General features: G+C 39.9%; 1 protein-coding gene across 8 annotated transcripts in view; it reads right to left on the bottom strand.

The window, feature by feature from the left end:
* Positions 1 to 23488, bottom strand: part of IQGAP2 (IQ motif containing GTPase activating protein 2) — a 123885-nt gene that overhangs the window by 51330 nt on the left and 49067 nt on the right. For all 8 annotated transcript variants that reach the window (XM_071731496.1, XM_071731497.1, XM_071731494.1 and 5 more), the window contains exons 3-7: positions 8360 to 8516; positions 6895 to 6972; positions 5292 to 5368; positions 1490 to 1557; positions 1020 to 1133 (exon numbers count right to left, since the gene is read on the bottom strand). In XM_071731496.1, coding sequence (XP_071587597.1) covers positions 1020 to 1133; positions 1490 to 1557; positions 5292 to 5368; positions 6895 to 6972; positions 8360 to 8516 — 494 coding nt within the window. The remainder of the gene's footprint in view (positions 1 to 1019; positions 1134 to 1489; positions 1558 to 5291; positions 5369 to 6894; positions 6973 to 8359; positions 8517 to 23488) is intronic.

Here is a 23488-nt window from a genome sequence, read left to right as displayed (position 1 = left end):
ATAATAATTCACCCGACCTCCCATGTGCAGTTTGCAATAGTTACTGCCTGGTAGCAATGACCCCCTGTGGCATAGAACATACTCAAGCCAGTCCTTCCCTTCTTCAATTTGCTGCTCTGAATGAGGCTAGAATTTTGAACAAAGTAACTAGTTCTCAAGTGTGGATTTAAGTGGATACACTTCATGTCATGTCAGTTCCAGCAATTTCGAGCAATTTTAAGTTACCTTTTAGAAGATATCACTTCATTCCTCAAAAAGATGAAATGGAGAATAAAAAAGATTTACAGATGGATAGGCTTGGGAAGCATTAAAAAAAAATAGCATTAAGCTTCAGTTATGAGAGGGAGGCTGTTCAAGGCAGACTCAAAAGAACCATAACTGTGCATCAGTTCCCCTACACAGGAAAACTTTATTTCAGCTGGACATGCCTTCCAGTGAGGTTCTACCATATTGTGGGTCCCATGCCAGCAGTCAAACATATTGAAAGGTGCCCATGGAAGAGCGTTTCCTTTACTTATGCACCACCATATGAGAGAGTTGTCTGTCTGGAAGAAGGCCTCGTCCTCACAGCAACCTGATCCAGTGTTTGAGAACTGCAAGAGCTCAACACAGGAAGGAAGCACAGAGAAGACACCTAGTTCACATAGCCACATCCATAGTACCCACTATAGTGCAGGGGCACACAGCTGATGAAAAAGCCCAGTTCACCATTCCAAAGGAACACTAGCTACCAGAATATTAAACCCATGCAAAAGATTGCAAGAAATCTTTGTTTCTGATAGCACTTTGATGTAAACACACTTCCTGCAGCTAATATCTCAATGGAGATATTAAAGAATGAAGACTGAAAAATTGCAAAGGGTTTCGGAACAATGATGCAGCTTGATAGTCAGTGAAAAGTTACTTGCTTTTCTTGTTATTTATTTGGAAGTGGCAAGCTAAGTGAATTAAAACTCAGAATATTTTGCTAGCATTCTGTCAAATTATCCAGCTGAAAACAGAACAAGAGACACACTTACATGCAGCTTCATCCACTGATAATTCACTGGCCAGGATCCCACCAATTTTACTAAAGGATGGCATCTGTATACCATATTTCTCTAGCTCCTTTCGCATGTTGCTGATTTCTTCCTCTGTTCACATAAAAAAAAAAAAAGTACTATCAGAAAAGACAACTTAATTATTCATCATCATACCTACAAATACATGTGCAATAGATTAAGTGCTTATGACCAGGGTTTCTTCACAATTTTTCATCCCCATTTTGAAAGCATCTAAGATATGACAAGCATTCCATGCAAATTCACTCCCTTCTCTCCTTCAGAGACTGGCGTTCATTAGTAATAGCAGCCTCCCACATATTCAATTAGGAAGTGTTCAGAACAACCTTGCGGGAGGAGAAAGACCATAATGGAAAATATGCACAATGTTAGCAGATTTACTGGGTAAAGAAACCATCTAATGGAATAATAGCTAAGCAGTTTATTACCTGTGAAGTCTACTTTTCCCAGTAGGTCTTGAATCTGTGGTGCTAATCCTAGTTTGAACAGATACAAACTGCAAAGAAGAAAATTAGAATTTATATTCCTGCACGTGACTGAGGTGTTCATTTTCTGTAAGAGAAAAACACTTTTACAAAGCTTGTCTTTTAACCCTTGACTTTCACGGACCAATAAGGAATAAATTAGCCCTACAGTTTTCTTTAGCTTCTGGTTTTAAGTCTTACAGAAAGAGAAGCCTTTTTTGACTTGATGTTTCAAAGAAGCATCTCTAAGAGACAGGAACTCGCAGTGTAATTTGTATCACAGAGTATGTGTAAACAAATAGAAAACCTTACTGGAAGATAGTTAAAGGAAAATAAAAAAATCAAGACTTGAATGACTTTTGGTACAGCTTATAGCTTTGAATCTCTGTACTTTTTTTGGCTTGCATTGTTTCACCCCTGTAATTAACAGCTGAAGAGACAAATCATCAACACCTTTGTTACTAGGAGAATTGTGGTTTGGGGGTTTTGTTTATAGAGGGGCACAATTCTCTTTTGTGTCATTGAATTTTTTTGCTACTAGAAAATGACAGGGTGAGATTTCAGCAAGTATTTGTAGCCATCGCTTCTGTTTCAGAGCACGAAGAAGTTTTGTGAATTCAACATTTCGTATTCCATGCTACCAAAGCTACTTATCTGTCCTTTCATGACCTGGATGGACACAAAAGCACACCCTAAGTAGGCTGACAGTCTTTTGATTGCTACAGCCCCTCAGAATCATTGCCACTGCCATTCCCACCTTTAAAAGCAGTCTTCACTTGAAGTTAGCTATAAAAGGAATAAACTCACATGACTATAGTAATAAAACAGGCTCTTCCATCAGCCCAGTTTGTCCTGTGGGCTTTTAAAGAAGTTTCACTCAAAGCTTGAGACAGGGACACAGCCCTGGATGAAGGAGTTACAGAAATCATCAGCAGCATGGGTCTACACTGGCTTTTTTGGGGGCCCCAGAATAAAAAGACAAAAGAAGAAAATAGTGGTATGGGCATTAGAGACTCATATTTTTGCTATTCAACACTTCCAGGAAGATACTGGAGCCATGTGAACTACTTCCTCTACTCCTTTGTTTGGATAAACACATTGACCACCAGATGGTGCTGAAAATGTACTTCGAGTCTTGCAGGTAACATTAAGACAGGGCACAGAGAAATAAGGCATAATTTCACTTGTTATTTGAAAAAGCTTGCTTAATGCTTTTTCAAGGTCACTTCAACCTCACAGAGCCCACATAAAATCAAAAGCACCGAGTCTTGGAGATAAGAAAGCTGGATAGGAGGTATCAGGAGCAGGGGAGAATCAAGGGGGGGAAGACCAGTTCCCAGACGAAGTTCCCTTTGCATTGAGCATGTGGAACTGCAGTTTGTATCAGGCAGAGGATCCTAGGTCTTGTTTCATGCTTAGGTCATGTGTAACATAAGAAACAGGTCTGAAAAGAGTATGAATTTTTAAAAAATGCACATTATTCTGCTGCTTCCTTGGCAATGTTTGGAAGCTGTCCAGCCTTATATGGATAGTTTGTCCAAGATATAGCAGTGATCTGCTTGCAAAGATCATTTAAAAAGTAAATTTCTCCAGATAAAAAAAAAACAACAAAAATGCCAAAAACAACAAACATTTTATAAGCATTCCTGTTTATAAACAGGAATTACTGTTAGCATCTTAGTTGAAATTTAGCAATTCTTAACTTCATTTAGTGGAGGAAAAAATCCAAATCAGCTTTCACAAGAGAAATGGTACAAGGAAGGAGACCTGTGCCTTTGTATTTTTCAGGCTGGGTTTAAATTTTGGTGCATCAACACAAGAAAAGCAAGAAGGTAATTATGCTCAACAGGAGTCTAGAAATCACTTGTAAAGTTTCTCCTTCCTAGCCAAAGTAGTGCTGTATTTGACAGTGCAAGTTGTTTCACATAATGCAAATACAATGGTCTTCATTTCAGACTTGAAACAGGACTAATCCTATAGTATATTTAACTATTTTGCTTAGAGTCATTGCCTATTTTGAGGCCCTCTAGCAGCCCAGAGAACAACAAGACCCCAAATAACTGGATGATTTTCACTGTGGAGTGTTAACATTCCAGATGTCAAATAGATCCTTTGGATAGATTGAGCTGTTTTCTCCTGTTACATGCAGGTAATGATATTTCATACTTCTTAAGAAGGCAATTAAAAGAAACTTACCAATTTTTAGCACTCGAATTATTTACATTGACTATACATAAATTAATTATCATAGAAAAAATTGACTAAAAATGGCTTCAGGATTTCCAAGAGGGAGAGTAAAAAATTTCCTGTATCAAATTTACATACTTCTGTTGCAGAGCTCCAAAGTCATGCTACTTTGGAGTAATGACTTGGTAACAGCTAAGAATGGACAGTAGGTCAACTCCTCACCTCAAACTTCTGAGTTTTCCCGAGTTATAAGCCTTTGAAGTTTGAGCATGTCCTCCAAGATACATTAGAACTTAGCATTTAAACCCAATGGTGATCCTTCATATAGTGATCGTATGGCCTACATATGCTACAGCTGCAGAAGTAAAAAGTCTGCTTGCAACTGTTGTGGTGCTGGACCCTAAAACAACAGGGACATGATGTTTCCTCTTTCCCAGGGTCAGTGAACCTGTTTCCCTGGAGGGGATGCTCTGACAAACCCAGAGGCAAAGCAGCTGGGTACACAGATGTCAGCAAGTTGGTAGTTACAACAACAGCAAAAGGGGAACAGAACTGGATTCCTGCAGCTTAGTGTTACTCTGACACCAACACAAGTGGGAATGCTGCTGGCAAAGCAAGTGCCCTTGATTCTCTTGTTTCCCAGACTGCTTTCAGTGTAGGCTGTGTGTCATTCAATACTGACAAAGCGGTGTGATTTGCAAGACTCTACTGAAGGACATACAATGTGCATTTTAGGAAAACGTATGGAAATAAATGAAGCTCAACTATAGTTTCTTCAATTCTTACATTCTGAATGAGATGCAGGCCTACAGCTGTTTCTGAGTTTCTGACCTACAGCTCTGGAGCAGATGATGTGCCTTTGAACACCATCAGGAACACAAAAGTTTGGGGCATAAGTGAATTATGTTCTTCACAAGCCTAGTTGCAAGGAAGTAACAAAAAAGGTCTCAGTGAGCAGGAAAGGGCCTAGGAGAGGCACAAATGGGAGGAGCTCTCTGCCAACACCAATGTCTCTGGGACAGCACAAGGCAGATGTTCAATACTTTTGATTTTCCAGATGTTTAGAACCCTTACAGCAGGACATTAAAAAAATTTAGGCACTTCTTTCAGTGGTGTAATCGAAGCCTTCCTGGCTTTACATTCAAAATCATACTGTGAACTTAAAAATCTTGGAAAATGTTGATTTTTACACTAATCCAGTAATTATTTGCTTCTCTTTTGGGACAGAAAGATGTCAGTTCATTACCATTTTCACTCTGATCAGCATGTCAGCCCCATGTTTAAAACAAATATTTTGCTAAGTTTTTGTTCATTCAGCTTCTGCTGCAGTGTGTGTTTGAAATTAAATGTGTACTTTGTGAGCAGTTATCCTTACTGGGCCAAATTCAAGTCCTTCATTTCTATTTTGAAAATAATTTGGCCAATAGTCCCGACAAAACTAGACTTTTGTCTCCAACTTTAAATTAATGAACTTGTAAATTCCTACAGATTTTGGTATACTGATCACACTGAAGCCAATTCAAGACTTTCACTACTGCACTTAGCAGGTACTTCAACTTTTCCTCCTGTCACCACTTACCTTAGAGCATGAATGCAATATATCATCCTCGGGATGTTCTTCCTGTCGTAGACATCTGTAGTCTCTGGGTAAAAGATCTAAAACACAAAAAACAGTTAAAAAGTTAAAAGTTAAAAGATACATTACTGTGCAGAAAAATGGCTTAAATGAGGTCTCTGCAGAACCACACCTTAAACTTACAGAATTTCAGCTATTGCTTCTACGCAGTTATGAACCAGATGTCTTCTGATGTTATTTTAAACGTATCAGTAGTTTTCATAAAGAAGAATTTAATAAAGCATAAAAATTATTCAATAAGACAGTATTTCAGTGAGATTTTTAGAAAAGTTGATTCAGCACAAGCTCAGAAATAGGGCTTGTCCTCCTAGAGACACCCAAAACCAGGGATGTGGTTACAATTTGCAAAGTTCACTGTGAGCCAGACCTTTCAAGTGTGGCTTAAAAATACACAATTCTAATTGCTAGCATCCCTAACTTTTTGAATACACCATTTACAGAGAAAGATATTCAGAGAGAGTAATACTGGGCAATTTAGCCAAGAAGTCACAACATAAGTTCCAGTTCTGGTTCTACCACTAATTTGTACCTGGCCTTGGTCCCAGTCACTGAACACTTTCTCTACAAAAAGTAAAAGATTTAGCTAACCATGAGAGCTGGCAGCATCCTTCCAGGCCAGGCCAGGCACTGGGAGCTGCACTATCCCACAGTTAATAGGACAAGACTGAGTAAGTCAGGAAGACAGTGCCCTTTTCATCATTTGCTCAAAACAGCTTGGGGAGGGAGACCTGGGAAAGCTTTTTTTGGCCATGACCATCACTCACAACAGAAGAAAAAAATTTAGAGGAGGCATGGCAGGGTGGAAATCAGCCATCTGAACAGAGGATTTAAATTAGACCCAAAAAAAAAGCCTGAACCGGGAAAGGCAGAACCCCCCCTGCCTCTGTAACTTTTTTTGATAGCAGCCTTGGATCCCCTTTTTATACTTGTGGGCACCTGTAGCAAGCCACAGGGACTGTCCACCTGCCCCTGAAGCCCTTCAGGCATTCCTGCTGTGCCCATCCACAGCTCATGGGGATGAATATTAAAGGTGACCCAAGAAAGCAACTGCTGGAAGAGGAGCTGCAGCATAGCAATGCAGGTGCTCAGGAGCATGCAGGGACAGATTGCAAATAGGGTAGAGGCAGAGAAACTGCAACGTATTAAGAAGAGGAAACAGCAGGAAACATGATGAGAGGTAGTCCTCTAAAGGAAGTGGACTTTTCAGTTTCCTGGTTTAAAATACCTTCAGTCCCCCACAGAGACTACCGTACTAGCACTAAGATGTGGCTAAGACACTGTTAGGGTCCTCGCTTCCCATGGGAGAAGTACCCTGAGTATTTCCTCCCGTGTTGCTCTTCCATAGCAATCCCAGCCCACACACATCAGCAGCAGCAGCATCACTGAAACCCCTACTGCTTTCAGCATTACCTCCTCTCTTCAGGTGTCTCTCCTCAATTACCCTCCCTGTGGACTTACTGTAGGCAAGCATTTATGCAAAAGAAGGTGAAAGGGGATCCCAGTCAATGTCTTGAGTCAGTTCCTGTGCTAGAATTTAAAGACTTACCTTAGGCAGACCAATGGACTCCATTGCTCTTAACCACTGCACAGTGTTGTCAGTGTGCCGAAAGTGAAGGCCAGATCTCTATTGGAAATATAGAAGGAAAGGATGATAAAAGTTACACACAACATGTTCTCTAGTTGCCAGTACTCCTGTTTCTTTTCCATCTTTACCTCCTGAAGTTGAGTTCAGGCAATTTTCCTTTGCTTGAACCTGGAGACCAAAATGTCCTGGTTGCAGTCCAGCTAATGGAGCATTCTAAAACATCAGTAACCCCACACTGTCCAGATCTTTTAGGTAACATAAGCCAGACTTGTACACATCTGGGTTGGCTGCAAGTGAAGTGGCCATTTGTACAGCCCTTCAGTAATCTTTGGGAGTAAAGGCTAGCCACCAAACATCAGGAACCAGTATCTCTACAATACAGAAATGGTGACACTGTGCAGTCCTGTGGTGAAGGAGAACCAACAGGGAGCTTTAAGGCACTTGCCAGACCTACCTGCCTGCCTGCCTGGCCCTCCTCCTACAGCCTATACAAGCAGCAGTTATAGGAGAAAACTAACAAAGTACTTTAATTCAAGGTTTGGAGATTTCCAGAGAAGCATTTAAATGTAACCAGGATTCTTAACAACTATTCTGTTAACCATATGGAAACCAGAACAGCTTAATTTCTCAACTCTCAAAAAACAGCTAGTAATTACACCTTAAAGTTTACTTTACATTTTCTTCTGCCCTCTATATGTTGACATAGTACATTCCACTGTTGGACTACTGCGTGTATATATATATATATATATATATATATATTTTATTTTTTTTTTTTCCTATGTTATTGAGAATTTTGGAGGTAATGAATAGCTCACACAGGTAGCAAGCTAAACTTAACTACTGGTAGCTTGCTTTGTTTCTTAGTGTTAAATTTGGTAAAACAGTCCGAGAGATCTTCTCCTACTTTGGAAAGGTTTAAGTCTCAGCTTGATGGGGGTGCTGAGACATCTCATATAAACAATAATATTACAAGGGCTAGACCAGATGATCCTTGTGGTGCCTTCCAACCTGACATTCTATGCTTCCATGATTCTGTTATCTAATGAAACCAATGTCCTCCTATACAAGATGTGGAAAATTTGGAATAGGTATGAAGTTTAATTACTGACTAGCTTTTGGCTCCTATTCCTAATAAAAAAGTAATTGCTTAAATGGTAAAGCTCATGTTCTCCCTGGAGCCAGATGTGTGATTTGTTCAGCTTTAAAAACATTAAGTGACACTAGCACAGTTTTCCTAAGGATAAAATATTTCTAACTTATCATGCTGGGTTCTTAGTATTGTGTGTCTTCCATCTAGCCCTGACAATCTTCCAAAAGATGCAGAAAGTTAACCAATCATGCTTGGGAATCTTTGAGTCAGGAAACAGATTTTTTTTTTTTTTTTTTTATGTCTTGTTGATGGGAGAACTGAAAAAATTATTACCTTATAACGTGCCTGTTCCACATCATAGATCTTTTTGTCCGACACCACATTAGGGGCAAAGAATTTTGCAAGCTTGGCAAGGTAAACACCATTTCTTAAGCCTTCCTCCAGCTCTGTAGTTGGGGGCAGCTCTTCTTCCAAGCAGACTTCCATCCACCTACAGAGACAATTTCAGAAACACTGATATTTATGATACTAACAGAAGTGACCCTTTTGCCTTTGCCCGTTGTATTTTTAATGTCATTACCACAACACAACCTGTAAGGAAAAAAAGCACAGTCCAAGAAGAAAATTCTTATTCATTCATTCATATTAATTTTCTGAGTAACCTGCCCTAGTTTTGGTCCCGCTCTGGCAGGAGCGTTAGAATCTATGAACTTCAAAGGTCTCTGCCAACCCCTGAAATTCAATGATTCTGTGATTCACATGGCTGATCAAAACAACTAAAGAACTGTATTTGCACTGCATTGTTCTGACCCATCAATGCCCAACAAACATGCTTTAAAATGTACATTCATTAAGGGAGCTAAGGTCTTTTGACCAGCACTAGGCTTTTAAATAGACAGAAATTAAAACTGAAATCAGAAGAAAATATGAAGTACTGTGTATTATTGATGTTTGCATTTAGAAAACTCTGTGTTGGCTATGCCAGGGCTACACTGCCTGATTCGTATCCCTGCAGCCACTGTGCTCTGTAAACCAAGCTCACAGCAATACCCATCTCAGTACTTTTGAGGTTTGCCTGGCAATGAGTTGGCTGAAACATTCTCCCTGCCCATGAGGTGAGATGGCTGTCATCAAACAGTGACTAAATAGTTCAAACTAGTTAAATTTCAGACACTTGTGATAGATAAATAGATATAAAACAGTAATTGTTACATACATAATCAGTTTAGAAGGCCAGTAACAGATATGAAACTGCATTATCAGGTATGTTTATGCGGAGTAGCTGAGAGCAACTGCTACCAAAGCACTCCTGAAAAAAAGCTTCCTAATCAATGGACTGGAAGTTCTTTACACTGGCAGTCCAATTATTTTGCCATGTGATATTATTATTTATTTGTCTTCAAATCTGTTTATTGAGTTGTTTGTTTTTTTTCTTAGACAATCTTTGCCATTGTTAGGATATTAATGCCGTTACAAAAAGACAAGAACAAAGCTGAAGACATTCATTTGCTTTACTTACTCTCACTAAGGAATTGTTGCTGCATCAGATGCATAACAAATTTAGTATCACCTCCACAGTGGTGATTTCAGAAACCAAAAATCTGGGATCCAAGTTGAAAATGAGCCAGTTTTTCCTCCACCATGGAGAAGGAAAAAAGCTCACTATATCATTTTGTTTCATCTGAAAACTCAATACAAATGACCTACTCCATTACATTTTTGGATTTGTTACAGGACATATGAAAGTTGTTTCACTGAAACACAGACTACCCAAACAGCTTTTCAGGAAACCACGAGCCATAAATATGGGACAATATCAGAAAAAACTGCACAGAGTGAGTGTCATTAGGAGAAATGTGGTTTGCAGTATAAAAGCTGCTGCAGTGAGGAGAATCTTATCCCTGACAAGTTTCCCTGCTCCATCCTATATTGCTTGTTTATGTGTTATGGGTGCATGCCAACTGTCCCAAGCCATCTTTATTAATGACTTTTCATAGACTAAATAGATACAACACATTAAGGCAAAATGTCACAATATTTGTCCTCTCTGAAACAGAGGACAAAGACAAATATACAGAGAATGTGTGCTTCCAGCAAACCTGAGTTTCACTCAAGTCAGTTAGCTGTTTCTATAGAGGATATTTCCCTTTTTGTGTCTTCTAAGAGTTGTAGGCAGAAGATGCAGCAGCTTGCTGAGCCACAAGAGCTATTCACCACGAGCTGAAGCTCACCCTGTTGTGGACTATTTCCAGCAAGATGGGCTGTATGTCCCCAGAGTAGCAGTTAGGACCCTGCACTGGATCCATTACACTTTTAATTCTCCATTTTCTTATGACATCTTTAGTCCAGGACACAAACTCAAGATTACATTGAAACTGCCTTTTAAGACATACATATCCCCTGAAATTCTACCTTCTGGTACAAAAGTTTGCTACTTTGAGGCAAATTCCCTCTGACCCAAAATCAGCTGCTGCAGGAGCTCCTCCTAAATGCCAGCCAAGATGTGCTGTTTTCCTTCCCATCATAAGCAGCTCCTCCTCACCATAGCTAAAGTTTTCCCTCACTATACAGCTGAGGTTCACCAGCAGAAAGAGCTCCATGTGTCAGCACTGACCCAGGCATTACATTTAACTGCATGTCCATTAACAAGTCACCTTTCGGTGCTGAGAATGAAGGGCTAATAGCAACCTGGGCAAAGCACTAGGAGAGAACAGCAGCCTTTGGAGCAGTTCTACTTTATAACTCTCCAAATACTTATTCTTGTAACAGAAAGTGGTTTTATAAAAAACCCATATAAAATGAGTTATTCCCCAAGCTGTAAATGAGATACTGATCTAACATGAAAGGTGCTGTTTAGCTTTCAACAACCAAAGAACTATTTTGAATGTTTCTAGTATGGTAATAAGCCTTTAAGATTAATCCAAAACCACCTTGTTCTTGAGGCTACTACTTAGTAAATGCAATACACTGAGGAACAAACAGGAAACAGTACGGGGAGGCAAAGAAACCCCAAAAAAAAAAAAAAAAGGTAAAGAAGAATACAGCTGTCAATCTAACAAGACCACATAAACAGACATGCAACCATATTTTAGAGGGAGAATGTTAGTACCTCAGTGGGAAAAAAAAAAAAAAGTAAAAGAAAAAATAGGTGTAAATAGAGAAGACATAAAAGATGCAGAAAGTTTCTCTTTGTAGCTAAAAATCTATAAGTAATACCCATTCTAGAATAACTCACAGGTCTGCAACAGGGCAACTGTAACATACATCTTTTAGGAATCAGTGCCCAAGGCTGAGAACAGAACTACAGCTGTATTACATTTAAGACAGGTTGTACTTATGTCTGGAAGTTGCAAAACTCAGCTAAAAGATCTACTGTAAAAGGATTTGCTTCATTTTGCACATATTTAATGGAGGAAGAAAAATCTTCAAGATTTACATGAAATCCTGCACATTTACAAACAACCTTGTTAATTTTAGTTATGCAAACAGCTGCCCAAATCTGTTTCTCTCTCTCTCCTAGTATTTATTGAGAGATATCTTCAGTGCTTTTCTCTCCAGCGCTTGCAGTTACAGTAGTTTTGTTCCTTTTACACAAGAAGAAATTGTGGTTTTCAACAGAAAAAAGCATTATTTTAAGGTTGTGAAGTTCTGCTTTTTAAGACACAGTTTGGTGCATTTATGAAAGTCATTATATGACATGGTGCTGACAGCAGGAATAGGCTGCACTGAAAAAAAAAACAAAAACCCAAACAGAAATCCTTCTGTTTCTTTAAGTGAAATAGAGAATATCCACCTGACAAGAAGGATTTACAGGTACCTTTAGAGTAATTTATTTTTCTTCAGGGCTGAAAAAGCAGCATTGCCTTTGGCTCACCCGCTGGTTTCCTGAGCACACAGAACTGCAGCATCAGCATCAGATTTAAGCCCATTGCAGAAACTGTTCCCCACAAAAAATAATCAATACTGTGACTACACAAGAAGAAAGGCCTATAATTCAACGCTAGACAGAATGCTTGCATTCAGCACGAAGCTTGTGGAATAAGACTACTAAAGCTATCAAATACGAATATGCATGTCTGCATTTCTTTTTCTACAGTGTAATCCCATAACTAATACTGTGTTTTTAACAACCTTAACTTAATGGCACATGTGTGCCATGAAAAACAGCCATATCAGTGAGCATGATTGACTTGGTCACTCATTACAGCTAAACCCAAACCTCATTACATGGTGGAAGCAGACCTAAACGTGCAGTGTCCCTGAAGTCCTGGGCAGCACCATCAAGAATTAGCTACCATTAGAATAGCCCTGCAGAGCTAAACGTGCCAGTTTTCATTCTTAGTTGCATTTAAACTTGTATAAACAGGCATTTTCCTGAAGATAGATACTTGGTATCATATACCAATCCGCATAAACGCAGCCTGGTTTTGTTTTTGTAATATTGCAGTACTTGCCAGCACTGAAACAAAGGATTTGCCTTTAAAACCAGACCTGATAAATTGAAATATTTCTCCAAAATTTTCATTCTGATATACAGGATGGAATACCTGCCAGGAGAAAATGTAGAGGTACAATTCCTTTTGCTTTGCTCAGTTCTGGTTTTGACTCTTGGCAGTCCGAGGCAGAGCAGTTCAACAGTGAATTTCTGGCAAGATAACAATGATGACTTCTGTGCCAGACCCATGAGCAGTAAACAGCATGCTGCTCACCAAGAGATTCCAGTTTCCACATTTGACCACGCAAAACAGCAGCAGTATAATGAGCTCAGGCTTGCATTTTAAAACCAAAAAAAACCCTGAACCTCATTCAATACAAGGGTCAAGGGAACTGGAGGCACCAGCACTGCACTATGAACTTAACCAGTTATGGAGTAGTTACTGACAGTCTGTGTGGTCAGCAAAGCACACACAGATAGCTAAGGGACTGGAAATGCTAGAGCCAGTGTTCAAAGGAAAGAGAATACATAGTATAACCCATCCAAAGCTATCGCACCTGGCATACACTGGATATTGCAGCAAAATCTATGGTTGTGCTGCTCTGCCCTCTCAGATTTTATGCTGCAAGATGGGGATCCAAGGGCACCCAGTTTTTTTCCTTCCTGGGAAGCAGACCTTTGGAGAAGCAAGGGCAGGACACCAGAGCCAAAGCTCAGATCACTGGATGCTATGAAAAGGATATAGTGAAGACTAGGTGAAAAGTTACCATCCACTAACTACCAGCCTGGCTTGCAACCGCAGCCTTTCACAGTCTGTTACAGCACATGCATACTGTGGGGAAGTGAAACAGACTCTTGGCCTAGCGATTACAATGCAGCCATCTCATTCCAAACAAAGCATAAAAAAATCTTGTTGCTATAAAATAAAAAGTTAGATTCTAACTTTAAATGTCTCTGAAGTGGTGTGATCATTTTTAAGTCAAAAACTTGAAAGACACTTAGAAATATACAATGTCTGAAGCACAAGAACTCACCATTTAGAGTTCCACAATATTATGTCCCTATTTTCTAAATCTAAAGATTTCTTAAAAAACAACCTTCAGCCCTTCACCCTTCATTTGCTTTTTTTTTGTTTGTTTGTTTTTTGATACAAAAAAAGATACTTGTTTGCCAACCGACAGTGCCACATAACACTGATTTAAAAAGGAAGGTAAGAGTAGCAGAAGCAAGACAGGCGTCTTACTTGGCTGAGCAGAAGAGGTGGTGGCACTGAGTTGTTTATAAGGAAGACTGTGTTAACTTTGGAATTTGCTCTCATTAGACAGCAAGGTTTTACATGATACATCTCAATCCAGAAACCTTACAATACATTTGTTTCATGAATAGCCACAGGCTATTTCCAGAGCAAACACATGCAAAGGTTCCAACTGTTCCATGAAAATAGATATAGGCAAAAAGTATGAGTTGCATTAAAAAGACTGAAGAAACTTGAAGGCTTCAGCTAGGGGCTGTGGAGAGCAGTGACAGAGCAGGCAGCTGAGAAAACTACTTTATTCAGCCTATTTTCTCACATTCTGGGGCATTCAGCTCCAAATCTTAGAGCTGGGAGCCTTGGCTCAAGTAAGAGCTACAGCTCTCTGCTGCCAACTTACTCCTGGAGCCAGACATCCTGGAAACACTCTCAAATTTGAGGCTCTAGATTCATACTCCAGTGACAGTCTCCACTGTATCTCAAGTATTATCCATTCTAAAAACATGCTTCATCTGAAAGAAGTCAGTATTTTGTGATCATGGGTCACATGATGGTGCAATGCAGGGAAGGAAGGCATGACGCAGGTCATTCAAGACACCATTTCTCTTACATTGCATACAAGAAGTAACAGAAATAGTGTCATGGAGGACACCAAATCATTTGGCTACATAAGGTCTCAGAGATTCAGCACAAAATTAGCATAAAATCACTTAGCAGGTCATTTTGGACTCACTTGTAGTGCTCTTCTATATATACAGTTCAAACTCATAGTTGCTTAGCTCTGAGTCCCCAGCTAGTGTTAAATCTAGCAGCACCTCAATGTATATTTATGATTATGATTTCACCAGGCAGGATACTGACTTTCAATAAGAACTACACTGAAAACTGTGAAACATTTATGCACAATTCTTTGTGCAAAAGTGTTTAAAACAATACAGATCTCACTGAGCATTACTTCATTTTATTGTGTTGTGCACACCTGCATTAAGTTTATTGCAACATTCGAGATCCTTATCAAAGCCATTCTGATGCACTTCATGTTCAATTTAGATGTACAGAGGAGAGCCAGAGTGACAACTTGCCTGCCCTGTACAATGCACTCGACCAGCAGTAAATCATTTCAGAACATTTTTCCACACCAGATTTCTGCTGCCATGGCAACACTGCCATATTTACAAAATAACCTTAAAAGGTGTTATAAAATTCTGGTTCACAAGATGGCAGCACAGATACTGTTTGTTGTTTTAATCTCTTTATTACAGCTGTGCCTTATGTGGGTTAATCAGTGATTAGAGTCCACAAGGCAAGGTGCTGCTCAGGAAACCCATTGGAGCCCTGGTGTGCCCCAGAGCCACCGCAGGCTGCTGGGCTCCCAGCACCAACCAGCTCTTGTCCATTTGGCCCTTTCTATGGTGCTGGGAGGAAAATGGTTAGAGAGGCTGTCCAGCAACACACCAACAGGCAACAACAGCACAGGTGCTATTATTTCATGACAGCCCCTAGCCTTTGCAATCAGAAAGGCCTTGTTTTGCTGTCTTCTGTTTCCAGAAACATTCAGATTTAGCACTGGATTGTCAACCACCAAATTCAATAACTGCTCTCTGAGATAATGTGCTGAGTTGGGGGGGCAATGCTAACAAAGCCCAGGCTGATAATCACAGGGATGCCTCATCTTATTCCCCTGCTCGTCAGCTGGCTTCAGGCTGCCAGGGGCTGGGTACAAAGACTGATAAGACAGGAGATTAAGTGGTACCAGGAAGGGAGCTTGTCATATTGGTGAAGGTTGAGCATTCATAGTCATTCCTCCTTAAGAAACTTCATCTAATTCTCAGCAGAAAGAACAGTACCCAAAAGAGGACATGAAGATGAAATATTAAGTCAGTGTGCAAAATCTTGGGGGCAAGACGTGTCTGGTGAAGGTGTGGTCTGAACTCTTCCTTTTCACAGCAGGAACTGTTTTTTCATTTGGATGAAATGGGGAAAAAAGGCAAAATAGAACAGTTGTAGCCTAAAAACCTTGTAAATTCTGTGTGACTAAGTTAACACAACTCAGACTGACATACATCACCCAGCTGCAAAATCTAAACCTGTTTCAATAGCCCTCCCTCCAACAGGCTGCAGAGACCATAGCAGCAGAAATAAAAGTCTTTCCTGTGTTAGTCTGGCAGTGGTGGATCAGTGGCCCCTGAAAAGCATAATTTCAGACAGATTACAGACAGAAACCACTAATGAAATTTCAGGTCGTGCAGATATACACTCCATAGCAAGCCCCACATACAAACACAAAGGTTTTACCATCCAGCCTTAAAAATCAATTATTTGTATTTGAAAAAGCAGGGGAGCTTAATTTGGCATGTGCATTTATCTAATCTTACTATTTCAACAGCCTGTATAGACAATGAATTGATAAACAGAAGCAGACACAACAATATAAACATTTTTATACAGTACAGCATCTGGTGGTATGGAAGTCCTGCAAAACAAGTTATGCCCCCAAATGAACCATGCTTGCTTCAGAAAAGCTGCAATTTTGTACTCCAAGGCCATGGTTTGCACTTGTACATTAGACCATCTTGCTCCATGCTGCTGTACTTTGTTTTGTTGCTTTGTGTCTTCTACAGTGGCACTGAAGTTGTACAGTTTAATGTACCTTCTCAAAAAAACACAGCAGATGGTATTTCAGATTTAATAATCTAAAGGGCCATTTCCTGGAATAATCTAGTAGCATTGTAAGCACCCACTTGAGTAGAAGAGTAGCAGAAGAGCAGCATGCTCTTGGCAGACCACAAAAATATTCCAGTAAAATAACCCATAATGGGTCCTTCAGTTAACCATCATGCTTCCATCACACTATTGTCCTACACTAATACTAAGTCAGTTATTAAGTAGTCTTTACTGCTATGGCAGTGATTGCCATCCAAATCCATAGAAAACAGAGCTGTAGTCTCTTAAAAAACAGTCTGTCCAGAGACTCCAACAAAACTGCTACTAAAACTAAACAAAACCTGTCTGTCAGGGAACCTGTAACTTTATTCACCCTCTCCCAAACTCCAGTGCACCACCAGATGTGCTGTTCCTAGCAGATGTCAAGCCTGCCACACATGGAAGGACAGGTAAAGAAACAACACTGTCATTTTTACATCAACATCTGGTATTGCTGATTACCATTAAAGTATTAGTCCTCAGCTGTCCAGTGGAATATGCTATTATTACCTTTTTTTGCAGGTAAGATGACAAGCATAAACATTGCTGCCATGCCTTTATTTGACCCACAGAAGCACCTCCAGTGTAGATCCAGAATAAAAGCTTGTACATTGTGGAGATGTTAAAGCCAAGTCCATGATTCAAGACCAGCAAGACAAAGACACAGCTCTACCTGCTGTCCTTCATATTTACTTGGCAAATAATGCAACTGTGTCAGGTCAGCAGAAAGCTCCAAAGGAGGTGCAGACTCAAGCGTGCATTGAGGCCACTCAGGAGAGCTGTGGCAGATCAAGAAACAAAACTCAAACATGTGAGAATTCAGGGTGCTGTTCTGACTTCTTGGCCAGTTCAAGTCCACTGAATCAGATTTGGGTATTTCTGTTTTACTGTCTAACATCTGACAAAGGTCACTTTTGTGCAAGCAACCAGCAGCAATTATGCACGTACAGAAACCAGAAAGGGAACCCAAGAGGTACACACCTATTAGAGAGGCAGCTGGAGACCAAAGAAAGGTGCTTGAAAGCAGCCAAGAAAGAATTAAGATACGGATGAGAGAACAAGATGTTAAAGAAGCGAAGACTGAAAGAGCCAGCTTTTGAAGGGCTGAACTGTTGTTAAAAGCATTTAGTGTTATGTAAACACTACAAAACAGCAGCGAGATGGAGTAGGCACAGTTTAAACTTTGTCCCAGGTCAAAAAGAAACACAGACAGAGAAAGTTAAAACCGAGGCCTTTAGGGAAGAAATTCCACACACAGCACTGACAATTATTTTTTTCCATTTTCTTCTTCCCATGGCTATGCAATCAATACTCTCCTCCATAATTTTCACTTTCAGTGGCTGGGAAGGCAGTAGTCCCCTACCTACTCAATGACAATCTATAGAAATTTGAGAAGTGTATGCATACAAATCAGGCCTGCAGTAGATGAGAAAAAAGTAGGCAGCAGTACAATGGCATTTAATAATCTACAGAGAAAGGAAAACCAAACAAATCCATGGTATTCATGGTATTGCTTTATGCTGGTGAAGATAAGCAGCATTTCTATAACGGAAAACAGCAAGTAGATTCACAAGTGCTCTCCCACCTGACCTTTATCATCAGAAGATAAGCTAAGAATTGTTGAACAAAGCTTTAGATCCTCCAGGAGCACAAAGTTATTCTGGTTTCAAAACTACATGGTGTCTTCTATAAAATGCTGAGGTAGCTGGTTAATGCCAATTTAAATAAGGGGGATATCCAAAAGTTCTATATAATATATAGATATGAGCTCTCCATGCAGACCTAGCTACTATTTTGTCAGTGCAAGTTGGAATTTTCATTGAGGATATATGACTAAAAGCTGCCTAAAATATTCGTGGCCATCACAAACACCTTTCAAGAGAATATTAAGAGTCAGGAATATAACTGTTTAAGGAAACTGTTTAAGAAAATGGACATGAGGATGTAAGTATTGGAGCAAGCTGAGTTAGCTGCAAAATTCTGATGTCTTCCTTTGGAAGAGCTTATATTAATGCGCTTAGGTGGCAATAGGACAGAGTGAAAGAGAAGACAGTTTGAAGGCTAGGAAATAAAAAATTATTGCAATCAGTATGGTAAAAATGTAACAGTGTAATTAATTCCATGTCATGCAATGAAAACCTAGTGTCTGATGGCAGCACTTCAAGGATTTTCAGATCACCATTCCCAACATCTGTGCATACAAGACAATCTTATCTCTAAGAACAAAGAGTGAAATATCCCTATCAATCTGAGTAATCTCCACGTGATAAAAATCTACCATCTATAACCCAGTATTGAAATTATTTAAGACAATAAGAGAGGTTAAATAAACACTTAATCAGGTAAGAGCTTGCCATTCATCAGACAAGATATTAGGCACCGGCTGGGGTGATCTACTGGGACATCACAAGATTCAAAAGGAACAGACAGCTCAACGGTGCATTGAGGTCATGCTTATTGCAACTCACACCAAAGAAGAACCCCACTGCTTCACTGCTGCATGACTTAGAATACATGGTGCATAAAGATGTTTTCTACTATTCTAAAAAAAAAAAAAAAAAAAAAAAAAAAAAAAAAAGTGGGTTTCAATAATTTTGCCTATTCAAACAGCTATTGGCATCTACATCATTGGCTGACTCCCCCCAGCCAGCCCATATGCCCTGGCTAACTCATCCTGTAACACAACCCACAGCTCACTCAGACCATGGGGCCCTGTAACTCCATTTACACTACAGCTGCCACTCAGGAAAAGCTGTGAATACCTCCGACTATTCAGTGCCATCATGTCAGCCACCAGGAGAAAAGCAAAGAGGCAGATGACTCCTTGGCAGTGGCACCCCAAGCCTATACTCTTGCATATCAACCAGCTAGACAACACCAGTCAGACAGTTTAAGTCTGTTTAGACATTACCAGTCTCACTGCTTAAGAACAAGATACCATATGCATGAAAAATCTTTCTAACCCACTTTTTGGTGTTTAAGACTACTTGTGGGAAACCATCAGTGGTTTACATGAAGTAGAAAATGTAAAACAAAGTCCTCTTTGTTTCCTTGCTCATGCATGAAGGGGAAATAAAAATGGAAGAAATTTAAAATCAGAATAAAAATCTCAACAAGTTTTTAGAGACTATTTAAAACTAGCTACAGAGGTAATAACTGTGTTTCCAGAGAGATTTTAGCTGTCTGTTAACCTTCCAGCAAACCTTTAGGTGTCTGGGCTCTAGAGAATGGCTTGCTCATTAATTTCTGTAGAAGTCATTTCTCTGAAAAAACCAAAAGCAATAGAGAAGCTCTATGGACACAGAGCTGGTTCAAACTTCTTCAACCAGCCTATTGCCCTATTTGGAAATAGTCCTGTGCCACCTTCCCCAGGCACTTTCAGGCACAGGAATTAACATAAACCCCTCCGTATTAAAAGACGGAAGTACCTCCTGTCATTTTTGTTTTGAAAGCACTACAGCAAAACACAGGGCAGGCACTAAGCCATCCTGATCAGCCTCCTTTCATTAGAAAACTAATTTTTAGGCTGATAAAATTCACTTGATTATTGCCACAAAAAGATTACTCCCTCTTTAAAAGGCGTAAGGGGCTACCATGCAATTTCACATTTAAAAGATGACTTCACTATTATACTAATACTCTTCCAAAGATGCTTAGTACATCTGTGTTTACTGAAGTGGAAATTATTAGGAGAGAGAACAGACATCAATTTGCTTTACAGGAGCAGTCTTGGTGTTCTTAATAACCGGCCATTAACTCAGGGTCTCTGATCCACAGTCAGTCAACAGTTTAACTCGGCAAAAAAAATCTCCTACACCGATGAACTTGAACCAAAAAATATTTTAAGTCAATTTACCTCCCTGCCAAGCCTATTAATGACCTAGATACTTCAATCAAGTTAATTATCAAACCATCACAACTTGTTAACTCTCATCCCTACAGCAAGGACTAAGCGACTTACATTGCTATTTTGACCTGTAATTTGCTTCTCTTTTTTATCTTCCCATTTCGACAAACTTACTGGGAAGATGCTACTGTAGTTACAGCCAGAATTCACACAACCCTAAAACTGGATTCTCACTTGCCATTATAATTTGTGCAATGTCTTTTTGCATGGCTTTAGGAGGGCTTGAATATTTTGAGCTACTGGTAGTTGCACTCTGCAGAGCCTGACCATGGTGACCTCCTGACCACACAAGGCCTCCTGTTAAAGAGAACCGTGAGGATGCTACTAGCTTTCGTGGCAAACTCTCCTGCAGCATGCTGAAAACTTAGCTCAGAATATTAAGAAAGTCAATACAAATAAGAAACTGATCAGCCTGAGCAGTGACAGGTAAGGTGGCAATGCAGAGCATGGAGAATCTTGTTACCCAGCAGTGCTGGGAAAGCAGCTGCCACAGGGGAGAGGAAAAGGAATGCAACTGTCACCCCACCACATGGTTCCTGTCAACAAGAGAAATGGGCAGGAAGAGCCAACCACAGGAGAAGCCAGCTAAGGGGGAACAGCAGAGTGAAGGACAGGATAGAAAGATTTACAGTGGGGAAGAGAAAACACAGTGTTGACAGAGGTCTAAAAAGTGGTGTGGAGGTGTGGTGATCTTAACCCAGGTCAAGAAGTTGCAGTAGTACCCCAGCAAAAGGAAGATTTGCCCAGTTATAAGGAATGTGCAAGATCCATACAATCAGATCAGCTCAACAGGTTTTATCAGAAGTCTGGACATGAGCACTGGAAGAGGTTCTTAATTAACTTAGGGGAATTGCCTGAGGTCACAGATTTTACTGGAGTATTGAATCTACAATTGTTCAAGAAATTCTTAAGAAGAAAGAGGGAAGAGCCCCGAAAGAGCAGTGGAGTATTTGCACAATTACACTATTAGGCACAATTTGAAACTAAGGAACTCACAGTACTGACTCTGACACAGAGCTCCTTCATTCTTAGGTGTTTGCCTTAACTTACTATTTAAAAAGTATGTCTTGCAGAACTTTATTTTACTTCAGCTTTACATATAAACATGAAACAGAATCAAAATGTCTTCATACCCTTCCCTTTCTCCACCTCAGGAAAACCGATGTGTATATTCAAAGAAACTTAAGAGCCCAGTTTCTCCTGATTTTGAACATAAGCATTCTGTAACACTGCATTTCAGGAATGCAAGTGCGCTTGCAATGAAATGAAAGCCCAACAGAACTCCCCCATCCACAGATGCAGATTTTTCCTGCTCAGAGATCAAATTTTTTCTTACTAAGCTGCAAAAACACCAAGAAACTCTCACCACAACTTTCCTCCTCTGCAAATTGGAAAAAAAAAAAAAAAAGAGAACAATCAGTCTTCTTGCCATTCTTGCTCCTTCATAACAGTGTTAGCCACTGAAGCTTCAGCTGCTTCTAATACCAGCTTACAAGCAGGACCCACTTATAGAGATAGCCGTGTCCAAGTTGCCTAGAGTGGTGGTGCATTTGTCACCCCACTCAAATAAGGAAAGTTTTTCCAAAGTGGAAAACCAGATCTCTATCTGGTTGCCAGTCATATCTCTTCCAAATCAAAGTGACTCCATCTCACGTGGCATCAAGTTCTCAAACAAAGTAAACCTTTGCAATGTAATCCAGCCTTACAATTAAGCATTCTGTTACTTCCAACATACTTGCTATCAAAAGACTGAAGACTTATCCTAATGCCAAATGTCCAGTATTGAAATTCAAAAACTGTCTTCAGAAAAGACCTGCACACGTCCTTCCTTGTACCGCCCTGCCTCAATATGCCACATAGATTAAGCCCTACTGAGATGATGTGGTAACATGCTAAAAGCTTCCTTTAAACAAAAAATAAAACCACATTTCAGCTTGTCAGCAATAGGCTTTTTGTGAAGAAAACTAATAAATATTTATACAGACAACATCAAAACCAGCAGTACCAAGTTCTTTAAAGTAATCTGAAAAAGGTAGGTAGGATGTTTGTATATATGCACATTGTCATGGTTCGAGCTAATTTTATGGTACCAATACAAGGACCCAAAGAGAGGGCACCTTTAGGACCCTGAGGGATCCAAGGTGTGGGTCAATTCCTTCCCAATTTTAGCCATACCCTATAAAAGCCAGGATGGGGGAGGAAGCTGCCTCCCTGCTCCCTTCTTCCTTGCTGTTTCACTGCCCTTGTCAACAGCTCACCACATGCTCTGCATGGTCTGAATCAATCAGGTGCTGCTGGGTATAGACATGGATCCCTTCCCTGAGTCAGCCCTGCCTCAAGGGGCACTTGGACACTTGTCTCTGTGAATGTTGATGTCTTTTTTTTTATATGCTTGTATACATTTTTTATTACTCATCCCACATGTTACAATCCCTTCTCCATTCCAGTAAACTTGTTCTAGTTTTAATTTCCAAACTTAAAGCCTCTCTTCCTTATTCCCCTTTTGTCTTCCCATGGGAGGGTAGAATGGGGTAACAGAGCAATTACATTCCTGGGTTTTGCTTCACCCTAACCACTGAACCATGACAACATATAGACATTTGAAGAATTTTGATGCTATCAAACAAGACAAGTATCTTAGGCATGGCAGTCAAGCAAAGCAAGTGGCTCAACAATGGGGATTCAAGAGCTGAACAAAGCCCAGGTGTTGCCCACTCAGTGACTCAACATCTGACTTGCATCTATTGCAGACAACATAACTCTGCTGTGTGGAACAGTCAGTCTGCAAGAACATCAAGATGAAAACTTAAGGGTGGGGGGCAAGTGAGGCATGTGAAAGTAAAACGAAATAAACAACCAACTTAATCAGCCAAAAGGGATGGGAAATAAGTAGGCTGGATAAGATGTGCACAGCTCCTACCTCAGCAGCAAGTTTAATGAACTCACTTGGTAGCTACTGGAAACCTAAGTACTTAACAGCAACCGGTTTCCTACTAATACTCTTATAGCTTATGCTATTACTCAACAAGCTTAAATTATATTTATGCATAGTAACAATGAAACTGGAAGTGAGAGATTCTAGCCTAATACTTTTGTCTATCAACTGGTCACTGCAATAATTTTTACTTCACAAAGCTCTACTGAAAAAGAGCAGAATGAGCCCAG

The sequence above is a fragment of the Heliangelus exortis genome, chromosome Z (assembly GCF_036169615.1).
Source record: "Heliangelus exortis chromosome Z, bHelExo1.hap1, whole genome shotgun sequence".
NCBI lineage: Eukaryota > Metazoa > Chordata > Aves > Apodiformes > Trochilidae > Heliangelus > Heliangelus exortis.
Note: the sequence above shows the minus strand (reverse complement) of the source record. Positions and strands in the feature narration are given on the sequence as shown.